Below are 20,576 nucleotides of genomic sequence, written 5' to 3' on the forward strand. Positions count from 1 at the left end.
AGTCCGTCTGATATGAAACTGCAGTGTAACTGCGATGTGATTTCACAGCAGTCCCTCGGTCACTGCTTTTTTTTGAAGTAAAGCTGTGATGATTTCTGTGCCGCTGCTGCTTTTCTTTCCCAAAACCTCCTCTGGGAGGCCTCCTTGTTCCTCTTGGCATGATGAAGCACACGGCAATGTGCACAGTTGTTTCAAAATGTCACAGGTATCAGTGTGCAAGAACTAAAGAAACAAAGGATGTTGATTTTGGTAAACTGCGTTGCATATTTTTGGGGTATAAGAGAAGATGTTCCTTTATTCATCCCACAGTGGGGAAATGTACAGAGTCAAAGTAGCAAACAAGAAAGTATAAAGTATAAAAAATTACAGTATGATTATACTGAATAGAATAATATAGTAAGCTTAATTTCACTCACATGTTAACATTCCTGTCTGCAGGATTTTCCTTAAAAAAAAAAAACAGGTGATTTTTACACAAATGATCCTGCTCAATCGTCACTTCTGGGCATACTGCATAAGTATGACTTTATTTTTCCTTGCTATGAAACCTTATCATCACTCTTATGTCTGTGTTTACACGCACTTGGTAATGTACTGATGTTTTATTCCTCAGAAGATAAAAAAATAAAAAAATGAAATAAGCTCTAAAGCTGTTTACATGACTAATAATATTGACATTCCTTCATCTGCGTACAGCAATGAACCAAAGCCTAGCAAAGTGTTGGCTAGTTGGTTTGTTTACAACACACAGGCAGGTGGATGTTTCTAGCAAACTGTGAAAAATAAGAGAGAAATGCTCTGTACCTGAGTGATAGAAGCATAACCAATATGTCTTTATCTGAAGATGTAACACTATTCAGGTCTAAAGGGCAGATTTCAAACCTGTATGATGCCTGTGTCATTGTTGCTATGACTGCCCATCATTCCGGCTTCCTGTTATCCACTGACCCTATACCATAGTAATAGATTGAAATGTGGGTTTTTAATATCTTTCCAATAAGCTGGCTTAATGTGGCTTATAAATCTAAATTATTTTGACTAAGACTCATAAATGTGCTCAGTATTTTATCAAACTCCATCCAACTCCTTGCCATGCTTTGAGTTTATAGTTACATGCATTGGTATAGCTATCAGTGCTTGGAGGAAGAGTGAAGGGGGTGCAGGCTCCAAGTTGTTTTAAGTCTGCTTTTTTGTGCCATGTCATCTTCTAGTGTGGGTTCAGTGTGTTCTCTGAAGTCCAGAGTCAATGCAGCCATCTACCCTGGAATTTTAGAGCATGTTTATGGAAATGCTGATTTCAGTTTCAAGTTGTTTCCCGCTCCTACCTCTTGTATTATTTTTCATATTTAATAAAATGTGTGCGTCGTGCTGTGCAAGTCGGCTGCTCCACAGTTCTCCTGCTCCATTCCTCCCCATGTTATATGTCATTGTCTTTATATTTCTTGGACAGGATGGAACTGAAATGTAATTCTCCCCTCAGGGATCAATAAAGGATATCTGAATCTGAATCTGACTTGGCACCTGCCTACACCACAAACTGGTAAGATGACCCTGCTGCTGCTGTGCTCCATTGCCCAGTATACCTGCATGGAGAATCAATGTGGTATTACCATGAGGAAGATGGGATCCGTCACACCCAGTAACACAGACGAGCTGGAGGCTGCTGTCACAGCAACCTGGGCTTCCCAACATCTCAGCAGTGCTGACTGCTACGGAAGGATACTGAATTAGGTACTTTTATAGGTACGCACTGAAGTCCACCTGTGGTACAGAGTACAGATTCATGTTAAGTTACACAGTACCAATGTTTTTGGTACCTAAATGCATCCTTGTGACTGTGAGGGAGTGGAAGAGTAGGCAATTTTCCATGCTGGACATGAACACAGCATTGCAAATTTATATATTAAACATAATATCTTAAAAATAAATATTTTCAATTGAAAAAAATTGAGATATTATTCATAGACTAATTAAAATTTATTGCCACATAAACATACAGTAAAGTACCAAAAATTGGTACTACGGGGTACCAATACCCACAGGCACCGGTCTTGGTACTGTATCATTTCAAATGTAAAAGGTACCCATCCCTACTGACTGCCGACATGCTATGTTGCATTGATGCAGTTATTTCCACAAAACAAATTCCAACCAACTATTGAGTGAAAATTAATAAATAAATCTTCAGAAGGCCAACATTTCTGCATTCAAATGATTTTATTGGTGATTTAATATTTAAGTTTTATGAGGCGGTGAATTTTGGATTTTCATAAGCTGTAAGCCATTACCATCCCAATTGAAAATATATAAATGCTTGTAATTCAATGTGTGTTCTGAGTCTAAATAATGAGAAATTGAACAATTTCAAAGGTGAATGACTTAACAACTGAAATAAATCAACTTTCCAACAGTATTCTAATTTACTGAGATGCAGCTGCTCATAGTTCAGCTCTGACTTAAAAGACATTTATTCACTGTTGTCTTTGTTCCATTTCACTGGAGGATAGAATGACATAATACACAGTATCACCAGCATTATCTTAAAAAAGACTGATGTATTCAGTGTTAATCAAGGCTGAACACATGCAGGTGCAACTGCCATGGTCGCCATAGTAACCACCACATGCCACCTGACACCACGTGTCATCCAACATTCCATCAAGAGTTTGTCCATCTTGGAGAGACGAATGCTTTGCAGTACATGTCACAGATCTCACTAATGTTCATCTTTGCCACAAATGGGTGCAATTATGTGCAATTATTGGCTGGTAAGTGCCAGAGCACTTGCCAGTGACACGTCTAAAACACGCCCACACACAAGAACATGTGCACACATGCACAGACTGCTGCAACATCTCTGTTATTGAACAGTTGCATTGGAAGGGGTTTGATACATTTAACACACAGAAAAACACACACACAGTAAGTTTGATGGACAAGACCAGCATGGGATGTGGTCCAACCACTACTTGCGTAGCCCAAGGACTCCGTGTGTGGGAGGAAAACTTAAGTCAAATAGAAGACTTCTGCATGTTGGCTTCCCTTCGGGACTTTTAAATACTGGATCAATGTTTTGGTCCACACCTTCAGCAGACATTCAGCATCCGAATTCTCCTACGCACCTTCAGAGGTGCATAAGACAACACTACTCAATCTGACGAAGGGAACCTGAAGCATAAACAGAAATCACAAGTTTTTCAGCAAAGCTGCATGAGGGATTTTTTTCCAAGCAGCTGCTCCTGCTCTCATTTGAAAATACTCATGAAGTACCATGGATACAGCATGCCCTGTGCAAGAAGAAATGGTGATACAGTCGATTCTTCCTGAAGCAAAACACAAAACTAATTTCAGTTGGTCACATTAACTAGATTCACAAATATTTTCTGGGGGGAGAATGTAACAGTTTGACTTGCTCACAGTTCATACCAACTGGTTGCACCAGAAATCCAAAGAATTTAATGATTTATAAATAATTTAAGAATACCTAACTGAAAACAGTGCAAGGCTTTTGACATGTTGATACTGAAACATGTGCATTTGGATTTTTATAAACTGAACAAGGCATTTGGGCATTTCAAATTTGAAGCCAGCAACAAGTTTGCCTGAGAACCAGGTTCAGGGTTTTTCTAAAGGAGAAATATTCCCTATCTTTGCATGATGAGCCGTTTGGTGCCTCCTTTTGCCATAGTTTCTGTTTTATGACCCACTAAGTGTGAAAGGATGTCACACATTTTTAAAGCTCCAACCAACAAGCTGCAGTCTTTTAATACTAAGTTTTTGGAGTAGCATTATGGAGCCTGACTTGGTCTTCTTATGGGCTTATTCACACTGACCTCTGTAAATCAGCATTTTCCACTGATGCCCCCAACTCATCCTACTACAAAGTGTAATGACCTCTATCCTCTGATGATGACTTTGGCAAACTACAGTTTCTCAAATTGACCTTTGACCATTGGAAATAAGAGGAATTTGTACGTCAGTTCAAGAACAAATACAGGTTTCAATTGGATTGAATTTTGAGCTAATGCAGTGATTTCCTATACAGAGTCATGTCAAGTCATGAAAATAAGTCATGAAAATAAAATCCATTAAAATTCATTTAATATGAATGCCAGTCATGTTACAAACCTGGTGCAAACTATAAGCATAGACCGAAAAAATCACTTTATTCACTGGTTGTTTGTTTCCTTTTCCTTTTTGGCTTTTGCCTAACTTTTTCAGTATTTCTTTTCTCTACAATACTTTGAATAACCCTGTGTTTCCCACTAAAAGAATACAACTTAATATGCTGTTTTGCACTTTTTATTTCAAATAGTTAAATGAGTCCGTTTTTCAGTGCTCCAACACTTTGGAACTCAAAGTGTCAAATATAAAAGTTGTCCTTTTTAAATAGATTATTAATATGATTCAATTTATTATTATATAAAAGAATCAGAACGAATTCAGAGTTGAACTTCCCACCCTTCTAAAAACTCCCAAAGGGATTCAACATGGGTTCCTGTCCTGTGGTAATATAATTTCTAAGTTAACATTGCAGATGATGACTTAATGAGAGATTGACACCAGAAACAGCAGAGAAATTAATTAGTAGGTCCATTTTTGTACAGTGGGAAGCACTGTGGTACAGCTGTGTGTTGACAGACTTGACAGCCATTATAATTTTCCCTTAACAACACAGATCTAGTGGATCTGCTTGAGTTAAAGTGTGGTTTTGTTTTACTTCTATGACTGCCTGCTCAATTCTTCAGCACAGAAGCCTGACTAAAACAGAAATAAAATTTAAAAACCTGAGTGCTAGAGTTGCGTTCAGAAAGCACTGGGTGATTACTTACATTAAAAGCAAGACTGATCATTATCAAACAGTTCTCTCTCTCTCTCTCTCTCTCTCTCTCTCTCTCTCTCTCTCTCTCTCTCTCTCTCTCTCTGTATATATATATATATATATATATATATATATATATATATATATATATATATATATATATATATATATATATATATATATATATATATATATATATATATATATATATATATATGAATACATTCCCAAGCTTAAACAAAAAAGTAAAAAAGACATAACTTTTTAAATTACCCTGCTACCTCATGAGGTGAGCATAACCTAAAAAGGACAATATTGCTTAGTTGATTCCTTTTGTGTAATGGTTTGTAAAATATCAAGGGCTTTAACTAACATTCATTAAATAACTAATTTGTCTGCTGATTATTTTTTTGATTAATTGATGGAATGGACCTAAACCTTAGTTCTTTATTTCCCTTTAATCATGAAATAGAATTTTTCACATTCACACTGACAACAGTGTAAAAAAGCACTGGTAACAGGTTATTGTTCAGCTGGCTCTTATGCTCAGGATGCAATCCATTAACAGCTGCTTGCTTCAGCGAATTTAACCTGTTTCCTGTCAAGTAGTCACTTATGGTTTGTTGTTACGATTAGTATTTGCATAAAGGTCAGTAGCAGAAAGACCATCAGCAGACAATACGTGTTATTTAAATATAACAGATAAACTCCATGTGCAGTGGTGGGGAGTCCTGAACCTGAAAATCTGAGTATAACTACATCACTGAAATATTATTCCACTAAATCACCAGTTTTAAATAAAACTTCACTAATTTGATCAAATAAAACTACTGTTAATCATCAACCATGTGTAACTGGATCATTCTGCTCACTACTTACGTCGGTTTGCTTGTTGAGGTTAAAGTTAAAGAAGACGGCTGTTAGCTCAGTTAAATACAGTTAAACAGAAAGACTTTCTTATGGCTGTCGCTGAGTTTTCCTAATGTTGTCAGTGTGCTCGACTGATAACAGCTCTACGTGAGAGGCTGATGGCTTTTCAGTCAATCCAGAAACAAATAAGGAGGAAGTGTACAAGAAAGCATGCATGTGATTAGCTGATGGGCACAGGAGGATGCATGGGTGTGTGTGTGTGTGTGTGTGTGTGTGTGTGTAGTGAGCCTGAGAGAGAAATAGAAGGAAAAAGGGACAGAGTGATAATAAGAGTGTCTAAATCTCTCTACCACAGCTAATGTTAGTTTCATAAACTTGAACTTTGTCGGAGACAAACCAAACGTTTTCCAATATATAATATATAATATTAAATATTTTAATTTGATGAAAAAATCTTGTTGCTGTTTATAAAAAAGTCAAAGCTAACTAATAAATTGACAGGTCATATAAAGTTTATTTCATGCAATGTTGGACTCTGCTCGCTCACTGGAAATGCTGCAGGTTGGGTCCAAATAGAGCCAACCATGTTTTACCACATAGAGAGTGGGAGTTAGTCTCCATAAAGGAAGGGTCTGCAGGACTTTAATAAAGTAAAATGCCAACTTTCAAAGGAATAATCTCACTCAATCATCTCCTATGGGTCTTTATGCATGTGTGTCAGTGTCTGCCTCAACCCCCTCCTCTGCCTGTATGTTGATTTTTTGGTTGTATCGGGACATTTCTGGGTGGAGAGTAGGCGTGATTACATCAGCCAATCTCTGAGCAATTACCCATGATTAGCTTGGGCTAATATGCAAAGTCAGGTGCATGGCTCTCAAGTCACTCCCACGTAGAGATGTGATGCTGCAGGTGGTTGCTGGTGGAGGTTCTTCTGCCGATGGCCACATCCTGTAGCCCCTGGACAGCCTGCAAATGTTGTTAACCTGTAAAAACAAAAAACCTCCACCAAGTTCCAAACAGCAGTGAGAAATATGTAAACAAGATCAAAAATCATAAAAAGAACAAAGGCAGAGGTTCACTGATGATGAAGAATTAAAAGGTGGTGCCCTGTAGTAAAGCTGCTGTGGGTCTCAGGCAATTAAGACCTTTGATGTTTTTTTATTTTCATCGTAGAGGAGCTCAGTTTTATTTAAAATGTGTTAATACGTTTTAATACTTCTTTAAGCGTAGAAAAGTGAAAGTGGTCGAGTGAAGACAGTAGAAAAAAGAGAGACAAATACAAGGGTGAAGAGGTAACTCGTCCACCCCCTCGCACTCATCTTCTCTGAGGCCCTTTTCCACAAAGCTCTGACCTTCCTAATGTTTAACACAACAAACAACTCGCCGCCCACCAGGTCTCCATCCACCATCACCGTCTCTGGATAAACTCTCCCTCCTCAGCTGTGCTTCGCCATATATCAACCACAAATAAACTAAGCCTACTCGTACTGGAGATAGAGGAATGAATACAAATGTCAGTCAAAGACCTTTCTCGGTGTGCAGCACAGGGCCACTCTTCAGCGCTGTAAAGTGCAGCAGCCCTACAGTTTTCTGAGCTTTTCAACCTCATGCACTACTTGGTCTGTACAAAAAGAAAAGTCAGAGAATCTCTTAGAAACAGAAGATCTGAGGATATGAATAAGCTGCTACTGTAACTTTACCTCAGGCAACACATGACCCTGGATTTCTCAGAAATCAGTCTCTAATATGCAGTTTCTTGAATGATTCACCGCTTTTGGAAAAGAATACCATCTTGCCTCTGATCTGGACTCAGATCTGATAAGAACACATTTAGCCTTCTGTTGTATTGCCAATTGTGTTTTCTCTGCTTGCGGCAGTTGTAGTTTTTCAAAAAATGTTTGAACACATTGCATTTTGAAAGAAGAGCATCCATATGGTGCACTATATGTGGGAAATGAAAAAACTGAAGAACTCAGTCCCCTTACTATCACTTTGTGCTTGCACACAAAAACAAACTGCCTTATTCCCAGGGTAAAGTGTTGAGAGTTTTACCCAGCCAGAAGTCTTAGGGAGATTGGATAAGTAAAAACGCCTTAGGTTTGTGCCAGTGCGTATGGTTACAAAATTGTGCTTGCTTGAATGTACGAATGTACAGATTAAAAAAAAAAAATCACACATTTTTTTATTTGTTAGCACTACTAAAGGCTGGTGTCTTATACAGGGTGTAACCTTACCTCTTAACCAAACAACTGCCGTGCTGTATCAAGCACAAATACAACAGAATGGGTAAAACAACACGGCTCACCAAAAGTTAGAACTGGCTGTTATTGATATGGCATAGCAAAGGGGTGGGGGCACTGATTAGATCTCTAAATATAGTTTTTCATTAAAGCTCATCCCTACCAAGCCTAGAGGGTGCCTCATAAAGAAATTAATGATTCCATTCATTAACTTTGCAGTGGTTTGATGTCTGTTACTTCCAGACCACTCATTTAGATATGGTCAAGATGCAGGATGCAAAACTTTCATGTTGAAGAACAGAGCCACACATCCACTTGGTCCTTACACTTCAGTAGGCTTTAAGTCACAGGGGGGATCTTAGGTGGATTCCATGCACAACTTCCTGTCCTGCTTGATCTGCCTGATCAGCAACCTCCAGTCTAAAAATATGAGGCAATGGGGAAGTGCTAAAAACTACAGTTCATCAAGTGTCTGCTTGAGGCTGGCTCTGGGAGTACCAGAAACCACATACACAAGTAAAAAAAAAGCCGTTTTCACAGCGGAAATAAACATGTTTACAGCCTTGTACATAGGCCTGTCACGATAACAAATTTTGCTAGACGATAATTTTCCAAAATATTATTGCCAATAAACGATATTATTGTCAATATTATTTTGTTTTTTTTTCCTCCATTTTTTCATTGATGTAATTATGATAAATGGGATAATAAAGTGAGTACACCATATCAAAAGCAAGAAACTTTAATTTCTTAAGAGTATTTAACTGTAATTAAAAGGTCAGGATCTTTTAAATGAAATAAATTAAACTAAAAATATAATAATTTGACAAACAAGAAAGAGAAAAAAATACAATGAAAATGAAATGGACTCTCTTTTAGAAAAAATAACATGTCAATGAAAATAATCAATACTAATCAAAAACAAAAAACATAGACCCTGTCTCTAAAGAAAAGAACAAAACTCAAAAAAACAACAACAATAAAAACTATAGCCTAAATAAAAGGGAGTTTATACAGTTCCTGACTTGTTTGTAACATGTACTTTTTCCCAGTCAATCCGTACTGTTTGTCAAACATTTTGAACATTTCTGGCTTTCAACTGTATTGAAGGGCTGCATTTCTTTGGCAATGCATCTGTCTTTGAGCGCCCACCATTTGGCGCTTTTATTTCTATTTACTTTGCAGACCAAAAGCCTCAGTAAGAGCCGATTGTCAAGGAAAAAGGCTCCGCTGCACCTCCCCTTCTTCTTCTTCGTCGCCACTATTTTCAAACAAATGCCACATATCAGCTCGTTGGTGTTCATGAGCTCACACTTTGTTCATTCTGATAAAAAACAAAATATTCCCACACTGGGACTGTGGCAGGCGGCTTAAGAACCGTATCTTTGGTGCCATCACTCATATTAGCGTGACAGATGCTCACTCCGCTATTTGAGCATCAGTAGTGAAGGCATTAGGACCACTGTGAGCTGTTCAGAGTCAGTGTGCGTGAGAGTATGTGAGATAAAGATGATGGTTTTTATTCAGTGTTTCGTTCCTACCTGTTTTAAGTCGGCGTGATCACAGCCGACAGTTTGACCAGTGAATAAAAACACTTGTGTTCATGAAACAGCATCATCATGGGTGCAGCATCTGGACAGACGTAGCGTTTTTCTTTACTCAAGTCGTGCGTAATTCTAGTCATAATGGAAACACTGGCAAGGTGAAATTGTTCTTTATTGAAGCCTCAGAAACATCACTATTATTTTGTAAAAAAGTGTAATGATAACGCAGCTATTGACATCATGCCCTGGGGGTATGGGGGATGATTTTTTCTAAATGAGCAGTTAAGAAGATGTTATGAACACGAGTTGCTGCAACCTGCCAGAGCAGGAACGCAGCCAAGCAGGAACGCAGCAACGCAGCAACACAGCAACACAGCAACACAGCAACGCAGCAACACAGCCGATCTAGTGTAAGATGATACTTTCACTTGAATAGAACCCATCTAATACTGTGCTATGACAGAGCACGGCTGGACCGGGGACACAACACACTCCAAAAAGTGTGACCCAGCAAAATTAATATTCTCCCAATGTTGTAATTTCATACCCATATTGCAAAGGGGCACTGAGTAGCTGGCTAACTCCTAGGTTAATCCCAAATCCTGTCTGTTTTCCCATGTCTGACTTTGTCTTCTTATATGTCTTGGAAGGGATGTAACTGAAATGAATTTTTCCCTTCGGGGATCGATAAAGTATTCTGATTTTGATTCTTATTCACAAAATAAATTCCAGTAACCTTTATATAAAAATGAGTCCGTGCAGTTATTTATATTATTATGCTGATCTAATCAAAGTTGAATAATTTATCAACTGCGTTTTACTCTTTTTTTCGATAATATCAGCGGAAAATCACTGAGTAGAGTTTAATTATATTTGATCAGTTAAGTCAACATTACAAAAAAAAGATCGACTCTACTCAGTGGGAACTCTTTGGTTTTAATCCCTGTGCCGCCCAAGGCTGTTGATGAAGGCAACACAGACAATGATGTCTGCTACATCTGTCGTCGACTGCCATTCTCTCAATGTAAGACGTTTCCATAGCAACACCGAGATTCAAGTTGTTCCAGGAGTTGAGCATTATTTTTCTTTACTGAGAGTTACCTAATAACTTCACTGGCAGAAGCTAATAATGTGATCCAGAGTCAAACTTTGTTCTGAGAGGTAAGTAAAAGTTAGATTTACTGCACTTAGTTTCCTAAGTTTCCACATATGAAACCCTGCTGTATTATATCACATCTGGATTTGTACACACTTCCTACATAAAATAGAGTCTGTTGGGCCTGGAGAACTTTAAAGTAACTTGTGAAAGTACACAGAAAATATTTTTGAAAAATACCAAAAAAAAAATGTGTAAACAAAGTTTTACGGATAATTTTTACCTGCTGTTATCTTGTGTATTTTAATCTACTTGCTGACTTTGAGTAAATGCTTGCAACAGAGGACAACATCAAAATATTTTGGCAACAAAGTGACAATTAGTAACATTGCATAGATTTTAACCCATGTGGTACCAACTATGAGGTGATGTAATTACTTTATTTATCAAATCAAAATCATTCTTATTCAGATCGTTAAAAGATTGACTCAATTTCACCCATAAAAGTAGTAAATATAAATCCAAATCATTAAAATATTTAATAGAAAGAAATATTTTTTTTCTAAATAATTAGTAACTATAAATTATTTCAACCTCATTTATTAGTAAATCTAAATCTATTTGTTACATTAAATTATTTTTAATTACAGTTGAAGTAATTCAAATCTATTCAGTTATATAAAGAGTCACTTTGTTGTCTTACTTTTTTCTTTTTTTTTAAATAGACAATGGTCAATTTTTTCTAAGTGCAGGTGTATTTTGACCCGAACGCTATGGGGCACAGACTTTTTTACAAATCAATTAAATGAACTTTTAGTTTAGGGAGTCAAATATGGAAAGACATCGGTAATGATTCATTCTAAATATCACAAATGAATGTTTATCGTTTAGTTTATAGATGGTAAAGTCTGATTACTTAAAAGCCATATTATCCAATAAGAGCTGAGATCTAAACAGCTTGATCTCCTGTACTAACTCAAGCCGTAGCACACTATCTCCATACAGGAGACAAGCCTGATGAATTAAGCCAGAGAGTGACGGCTCTGATCTCACACCAGCCCCTATTTTAAGTGGTTGCCATGCCAGCTTCACAGCAGTCAGTGATTCCATGTTACACCACAAGCTCTCAGAACAGCTCCATGAATAATTCACCACCTTTAAGAGAGGAGGGGACCCCGTGCAATTAGCAGTTTTAGAAATTTCATTGAAAAGTCAGTTTGATTAAAACGACACAGCAGATGTGGCAAACAGATTCTCCCTGACTTTGAAGATAACCATCACCCTCTATGAGCCAATTTTAATGAACAGGAGGCAGAAAGCAGGTCAAGCCTCCCACAATCCTCTCTGCTGCATCTTGGCCTCGTTTGCAATTCCAATTGAGTGTTGTTGATGATGATACCACTAATCAGTTATGATTAGAAAATCGCCGTGGAGACAGAGAGAGCTGTCACTCCTGGATCTCCTCCCAGATAAACAAACACACAGCCACAAAAAGAGAGGAGCATTTCAGAAAGCTCCATTCCTTATTACTGCATTCTCCAATCAGGGTGTTTTACCAGAAGAATGTTAGTTTTTAAACCAAGCCTCTAAATTTACAGCTCAAGGGACAAGCAGCCACTTGTTGCACAAATGTTACAAAACAGATTTTTCTGTCTAAATTAAGAACGGAAGCTGTAATCCACATTTCTTTTGACATTAAAGTGCAACAAGAGCTTTCAGGTTTTAAAAGTTCTTAAATTGAGATTTTTATGATCCTGGTAAAGCTTTGAATACCCTTGCAATATTTCATGACGTCAATTTCAAGATATACCCTACTTTTGTATTTACCACTTTGTTTTGTTGTGAAATTTTGCCTTAAAATGAACATTTCAATAGTTTCAAACTCTAGCTGTGTTATCCTGTGATACATTTACAAACCTCATTCTTCTTTCAAAGGTGCCATCTCTTTGTAAAACATCTACTCCGAAGTACAAACTCAGGAGTTAACATAGAGTAACAAGATGTACAGTATTTCCTGAAAGTATTCACAGGGCTTCACTTTCCCCACATTTTGTTATGTTACATCAAGATCAGGCTTGTAAACTAGCGTAGTGATGAACTGACCCCCTGTAGGTGGCAGCAGTGCTCCCTTAGGAAGACAGCTCAGCACTGATTGTGAGAAGAAGAAGAAGAAACAAGATGACCCAAACAGTCTATGGAGATGACAGAGAGAGACAACAAAAAAGTCGGACAAGTTCAGGCAGCTCAGACTCGAACTGAGCATGTGTCGCAATCATGAGAAAAGATGATGGAGATCATGGAGAGGATCAAAGGATGGAGCTTTGGAGACAAACTAATCAAAGCTTATTTTCTCTGTTCTTTGGTCAAAAACAGGTGTTTTTGGAGAAGCTGGCCTATGTTCTACTGCTGGTTACTAAAGAATGACGAAAGGTACAAACAAACTTCTTCCCAGATGAAAGAGGATGGTCTACTCTTCTTTTGAAAGTTTCTGTGTTAACATCGTCAAAAACTCAATTTTTTGTGGGTGGTGAGTGATCCGTCAATCTGCTCACAAAACACTGGCAGTCAGTGAATTCAGAACGCGAGGTTGGGGACCAGATGACCTAGCTGTCTGGGTCGTGCCTCATGAGGTTTGCCCTAGAGCGAGTGGGCCAGGTTAGGTTCAGGCCTGTGGCCTGTTTCCTGCATGTCATTCCCCACTCTCACAGCTGAAATCCACCAGGTGCGTCTGCAGTCCATCTCCGCTGCAGTATGTCTACTTGGCTGGTCATGTTGCAGGTAATACACAGCCATCCTATTTTTGCCGGACACGGAGCTGTGATTCATAAATTAAGCATTGGGAAGATCGAGCAGGACAGGACGTCATGACTGGAAACTACCTAAAAACACCCAGAGACTTTCAAAATACAACACACCATGTCAAATCACTTCGTGTTTAGCTTGACGACAATGATAAACAGACATAATTAGTGGAGCCAGACCAGGAGTCAACAGGTTTGAGGTTTTACAGCCCAACATGAATAAAAAGAGACTTATCAGTGGAGTGGGAAGAGCAGGAACTCCTCAGTCTGTGACTCCAGCTGTCTGTCAGTCATACAGATTCTTGGACTGAACACGCAGCCGGTGTGAGTTGACAAACACAGTCAACACACAATAGGATGGAGTCTGACTGCAGACGTATCTGGTGTATTTGAGGCTTCATCCTGTTTCCTGATCAGCTGATTTACAAGCAGGCACCCTACAGCTGTTGCTGTGCAGGCTTAAAGCCGGCCCCAGCACCTTCCAACAATTTGCTTCAAAGCTCTATTTGAGATACAGATGAGTTATGACACGGGAACTTATGTCTGTTAAAATCCAGTCTATGGCCTAAACGAGAGAGCAGCAGTGGTTGAGAGACGTACAAGAGAAGCTGTGAGAACTATTGCTCCCATGAAAACGAAGTGTAGAAAGAAAAAGGATATCTTTCTGCACAGATGTTGGGCTCTAAGGAGTGAATCCACACATCAACAGCTCCTCACAAATGTGAAAATGTTTTGCTTCTCCATGTTAGACCTGCAGCTCTCACACAGAGATACACAAACTGTTCAAATTCCCACGTCCGCAGATACTGACAGTTTGTTCTGAACATTCAACATCCAGTCAAGATGAACAAGCACAAGCAATGTGTGCTTGTTGCAGAGTGAAAAAGTACACAGGCCTTGTTTTGTCAGGCTGTGGCCTGTTTCAACACTTCTTTGTCTTGTGTTTCTACAAGTAGAATGAAGACTAAACCATGCGATAAAATTAAACTCCTCAGGAAATTTGTTTTTGTTCGATTATTTCTTTGGCTGTGTCCGAAATCACTCCCAATTCACTATATAGTGCACTATATAGTGAATATGCCATTTTGTAGTGCTGTCCGAAATCTGAGTGAGCATGGTCATTCACTATATAGTCCACTCAATGTATCCCACAATGCATTTTGAAAAGTAGTGTATTAGCGAAGCTCACTATATTAGCAATATATACCATCATGTATTTCGGTTCAAAAAGAAGAAATGGCTGATTACATGATTAATGATTACTAATAGCATGAAATAACATTAAAGACTGTCAGAGAATAACACTTAATAGCTCTCTGTTTAACTTTTGGACGAGCCCGTGACACAACTTTGAGCCGAGAAACAAACAACACGGACGTTAGCCGCTAAACCGTTCATCGCGGGTGATGCATTCACAGGACCTTGTAATTCTTAAACACAGCACAAGTTCCGTGCAAATATATTGTTTATTTATTTAAAAAATAACATGTGACAAATGTTTCGATTATATTTGGCTGTTGCAAAAAATAAGCTACATATAATATTAGGTATCACTAAAATAAATGCTGTTTTGCAGTGTTTGTGAAAAGATACAACTGTAAATCCCCAGCGGCTGGCAAATGAGTGCGTAGTGTCCGAAATGCTGTTTTAATTTAGCTGATGTAGTAGACTATATAGTTTGCTACATCTAATTCACTATATAGTGAGCAGTGAGTGGGGAATGAGTGAGTGATTTCGGACACAACCTTTGTTTTCAAAATGCAAAGGGAACAAATCTTATTCCCTAGGACTGTCAGGGGTACCAGAAGCTTAGAACACGAATACATGGCATCAGGGTGTCCGCTACATGTAAATGACCATGGCACACTGCCACACCAAAATAAAGGCCAACAGTAATATTTCAAATATGAATGAAACTGTATGGGGCTCTTGTACATGCGACTAAAACTGCCTTGACTAAAACTCATGGTTGGATCGTATCCACATCAAAACCACTGGAGACAGAGCTCAGGCAGGTCTTGACAGTGTACAACCAAGCGGCAACCTCCGGTGTGAGAATATGAGACAATGCTGAAGTGCTAAAATCTGCTGTTTCTGGAGTGTTCACTTGAGGCTGGCTCTGGAAGTCACATACACACCAAGCCAAAAAAAGCCATTTTCAAAGCAGAAATTAACCTATTTACAGCCTGGTTCAAAAAACGTCTCCTGTCTGAGTCGCTAAGTTTACTACCACCTCCCACTGTACGGATGGTGAATTTTTTTCTAACGTGGCCGTTCAGAGGATATTAAAATCGCAAGCTCCCCCAATGAGAGGCACAGCTGAGGGTCACCTGACAGCTGGTGCCCTATGGCTGTAGGCGAAGCCCTTGCCACTACCAATATGGCTGCTCTAGCTGATGTGCTTCATTTTCCGTTTCAGAAAACTTGCTTTTCAAATTCAAAATAATAATTCAAATTCAGTCTCTAGTGGCACAAATCTCAGCCCATAGACATGCAAACTAACCAACGTATTTTCTGGTTGAGCATTTTTTTTGCTCCACTTGGGGCGAAGACTTGGTATTTAATGTGCTGTTTAAGTCCTGAATCTCATCCCCAGCAGCCCCTGCACAGGCAAAAGCTAAAAATAACTGAGATCAACTACCATTAACTGACTAACAGCGCTGTGGCTCAGTGGTAGAATATGTTGACAGGCTGTAATTAAATAATAACACATCTGGCAGTGGCTGCAACCAAATTCTTTCCAATGGTGGGAGACTTCCCAGTTTTCCAAAGACCCACTCAAATCACTACTAATGAGTGCTGGGTAGTAACTATATTGTAAACCTACAACATCACTGCCACATCTTTCCTTGATCATGGCAAATCAACTACATTCATTATCACTGTGGGAGGCAGAGGAGTAGCAAAACATCTGACTCACACAGTAGGAAATAGCACCAAGAAAAGAGGTTGTTGTGAACAGTTAAGATACAGTATGGTTACTAGCAGAAGCAAGGAGCTTGTAAAAGACCACCAACACACATCTATTAACAACAACAACAAAAGTAATTTTTGCATACATCTATACCTTTAATCATGGTATATTTTCATCTGCAGTTGTACTTGCAGTGGCTCTATGTGAAACACACTCCCAGTAGCAGAATGAAATATTTCCACCAAATTAGGAGTCCTTTGCTGATCCCAGAGGAAAGGTCACAGACCAGAGCATTGGCCAATTGGAAACATGTCCTCCATGACCAGACCACAATTGACTGTAATTGGGCCATTTCCTCCACAGAATCCCAGAGCTCATGCTCGTAATAAACATACAAGCAATCAGTGTACAAGCTGCATGCACTGGAACAGAGGACTACTTGTTAACGTGCTGGAGTGAAAACAGGAGTTTCCTTAGGTCCATTTGGATTTTTTAGGACTGCCTACTTTCCCTCGTCATGAAGCGGGTTGAAAAGCACAGAAAAGCCCTTCATTAAGCTGGGCTCTTTTTGAAATAGTCAGTTAAATGCAGTGCTGTGAGATAAACAGATGAATTTGGCTGCAAAAGGAGTTTCATATTCAGACTCACACAAGCTGAGACAGTTTCACACTTCAGCAACTATGAAGCAACCCCCCTTCCATCTGGTTAGGGTGTGTGTGTGTGTGTGTGTGTGTGTGTGTGTGTGTGTGTGTGTGTGTGTGTGTGTGTGTGTGTGTGTGTGTGTGTGTGTGTGTGTGTGTGTGTGTGTGTGCGCGTTGCTGGTCTCCACTCTGCATCTTTCATTACGGATAATTTGGGAAAGAAAAAGAAAGAGCCCAGTTATTCTAGATTCTTCGGTTGTTTATTCACATATTCCTCACTCTCCCTGCGTGTGCCGCTGTCTGCCCGGTGCCCACACACTCCAACAGAGAAAGGCGAGGGAGAGAGAGATAGTAAGTAAGACATAGTGAGGGAGAGAAGGAGAATCAGAGCAAGAGGGAGGGAGGAGAGACAGAAGAGCAGCACAGAAAGCCAGTCTGTTTTCAGCTCCCAGTTCACTGGAGCTGCTTTGCCAGACAGCATTCAGCCTTTCACCATCACACTCTCCAACACGTTGACTCTCACTGTACGACAGCTGACAACACCTTTTCATTTTTTCTGCAGCACCACACACTCCCACAACCAGATCCAAAAAAACCGAAGAAGAAAGGCAGGCTTGAGCTCTACCGCAACCACACCAGCTCAGAAGAGGCTGGGTCGAGGCTGGAGAGGGCGACTGGAGCATGGAATGGAACCTCAGAAGGATGGAAAGTGAACTGAGACATATCAACCCTGACCTGCTGCAGCCCAGCAAGAGCTTCAAGAAACCCTCTTCGGGCACCATCACCCTGAATGTTGGGGGGTTCCTGTACACAGCCCACCGGACAACCCTTGCCAAGCACCAAGGTTCCTTTCTGGAAGAACTGGCGAATGGTAAGAAGCCTGTCCAGCATACTGATTCAATGGGCAACCCATTCATTGATAGAGATGGTCCAGTTTTCCGACATGTGCTCAACTACCTACGCACAGGGGAGCTCCAGCTGCCTGATGACTTCCGGGAGGCAGGGCTCCTGCGACGCGAAGCAGATTTTTACCACCTGACTGAACTGGTGGAAGCTGTGGTTGAATGGGAAAGTCAGAGGGCAGCCCAGCGAGAGGCCGCTTTTTTAGAGGTGACGGATAGCCACGAAAGGTCACAGGGCCTCAAGGTGTACTGCAGCGACGCCGCCTTTCTCGACAAGATCAAAGGCCGTCTTGTGCAAATCTCCAAAAGTCGTTTGGACGGCTTCCCGGAAGAATTCGTGGTGTCGTCCAACATGATTCAGTTCCGACACTTCATCAAGTCGGAGCCTGGTTCCCGGCTGGTTCTGAAAGAGGACAGCACGTTCTTGTGTACACTTGACTGCCTTAAACTAGAGACCGTGATGCTAGCGCTTAGATCAGGCTTCAAGCTGGTCACCAGCCTTGACAGCAGCAAAGGGTCTGTTGTGGCAGCTGAAGCCCTGCATTTTGTTAAGTAGAATCAAACAAAAAGGAGGGAGTGGAGAAAATTTTGTAGTTTTTGATGCCATAACTTACCCTGTAAACAAGAGGTACTGACTAGATGTGCTGGGTGTAATGTGTCATTGGGTGAAAGAAGAAAAGGCAAGCTGGACTGGCTCAGAGAACAGTATTTATATGGCTGCAGCAAAATGTTGGCTTACAAATAAGGGACTGGGTAAAACCAAACACTGAGGTAATCTATTTTTGTTTCAGCATTGCTTTGTTATGGAGTGTCAAATGGTTTTGGATTTACCTTGATAAAATTAGCATATGTGATAGATTTACTGTATCTGAATGAGCATCACACAAAGAAGCGCCATATAAAATCGAAGACTGAGTCCTTCCAAAGAGAAGAGAGAAGAAAAAACTGAGACCAAATGCTTCGTCAGTTGGTTAGTCTTTGCACAAGAACTGCTTCTGCTTCTTTGTCAATGACTGAAAAAAAAGCCTGCAAAACCAGCTGTGGTGTGCACTGTGTGCCATTCAGATTTTACTACAGCCTGTGAATGTGTGTGTGTGACTGTGTGTGTGTGTGTGTGTGGGTGGATGTGTATGACTGTGTGTATTGCTGTATACTGTGTGGGCTGTTTTTAATTGATTTAATTGCTTGTGTCTAGTTTATAAGCCTCTCTGGAGCCTTAATAGAAAACTACAACTATCCCTCTCATCGTTCTGAACAGACCAACAAACTGACAGACTGAAGCAACAAAGCTGTATCTCTGTTTGCGTCATCCAGTTCAATTTAAGTGCAAAGCATTGTGTGATTATTGTAAGGGCTTTGAATCTAGCATGATGCATGTGCACTAAAAACTGTGTTTGTTAGTGCTGTGAGCCTCTGTGGTTTCAGTGCCACGACAATGCTGAAGACTTTATATGTACATATTTTACAAATAAAAGTAATAATCAAAGTAAAGGGTAAATGTTTGGTGTGTAAATGCAAACATATTTATTCAGGGTTTGTGTCATTGCATGAGACAGGAAATCAGTGGAATGGTACTTGCAGTAATTTTTAACATGTAAAAAGCCTTTTTGCAAAGTCAACCAAACATCTGAATTCCAAACCTGTAAGATGTGTAACTGTTGTCCCCTGAGCTTGGTGGGAGAAGTATTAGTGTTGAAATCCCATAATATTCATGTAAACAAATGGAAAAAAAAAACTGATCCAGCCCTTATGTCTCTGCTTGAAGAACTACTTGAACCTCAAATTTTAAAAATGGTTCAAAATAACATATGCCCCTCTTGAATGTCCCAGCCAAATGTACACATTTTTCCTATGATTATTCCATTTCCCCCTGGACCATCACAGCAGACGGCTGCACACCAATAGGTTTAGTTCAGTTTGGTCTCTTAAAAGTCAAAATCAACAAGATTTAGGGCTGCTCTAAATGTTAAGTGTCATGAGATCACTTTTTCTTGTGATTTGGTGCTATAAAAATAATAAAAAATAAAAATATGTATATACTGATGACTATTAATTCCATCCTGCCTCATTGTCACATCATTATTATGACTACACAAAAATATTTTGAACTTCTTTGTTGTATCTTCAAAAGTGTTAGATTATCTGTAAATAGCATATTAATGCCTTTAAAACATTTTATAATAGTTTTTAAAAAAGGTAATTGTACATTTTTGAACAGGACAGTAAAAGTGCATTAAGAGAAACTAAAACACAGATCAATCTAAACAGTTTTAAGAACAGTAGCTGTCAGATGAACCACAGTGTTGCTTATTGTGCTTAAGGCCTCATCTGCTCGAGGTTAGGCTAGGCCAGTGATTCTCAAATAAGCGTACCCCTCGGGCTACGTAGGAGTACTGCAATCACTAGGTATGTAAAAGTTAGATCACAAAAAATTCTAAAAAATCTGATTCAAAACAACTCTATCAACAACATTTAATTTTTATGTCTGTGCAACATTAGATAGGGTACTAATTCTAAATTGAGAATATTTATTCATAAAATATATAGTTTGCAAAACCACCTGGATTAAACAGCCTCCACATGATGATGTCAACTCTTCAGCAACAGTTACATTTGCACACTAACAATAGCACGACCAGGTGGATAACAAAGGACAGGTGGTTAAAATGAGACAGAGCAGTTGGGGTAAATTAGGTGGATGATGAAGAAAGCATCAAAGGGAAACAAAAAAAAGTGATTTACGGAA

The 20,576-nt window shown here is 39.4% G+C and overlaps 2 protein-coding genes across 2 annotated transcripts in view; one reads left to right on the forward strand and one right to left on the reverse strand.

The window, feature by feature from the left end:
• Window positions 1-20,576, reverse strand: part of LOC141808683 (general transcription factor IIF subunit 2-like) — a 71,713-nt gene that overhangs the window by 18,780 nt on the left and 32,357 nt on the right. The gene's annotated exons all lie outside the window — the stretch shown is intronic.
• On the forward strand, window positions 17,309-19,883 carry kctd4 (potassium channel tetramerization domain containing 4). The gene has a single exon (XM_074695613.1). The coding sequence runs from the start codon at window positions 17,610-17,612 to the stop codon at window positions 18,384-18,386; it is 777 nt and encodes a 258-aa protein (XP_074551714.1). The 5' UTR covers window positions 17,309-17,609; the 3' UTR covers window positions 18,387-19,883.

The sequence above is a fragment of the Halichoeres trimaculatus genome, unplaced genomic scaffold (genome assembly GCF_033239565.1).
Source record: "Halichoeres trimaculatus isolate MK-OKI-2021-1 unplaced genomic scaffold, fHalTri1.1 fHalTri1_scaffold_19, whole genome shotgun sequence".
Lineage (NCBI taxonomy): Eukaryota > Metazoa > Chordata > Actinopteri > Labriformes > Labridae > Halichoeres > Halichoeres trimaculatus.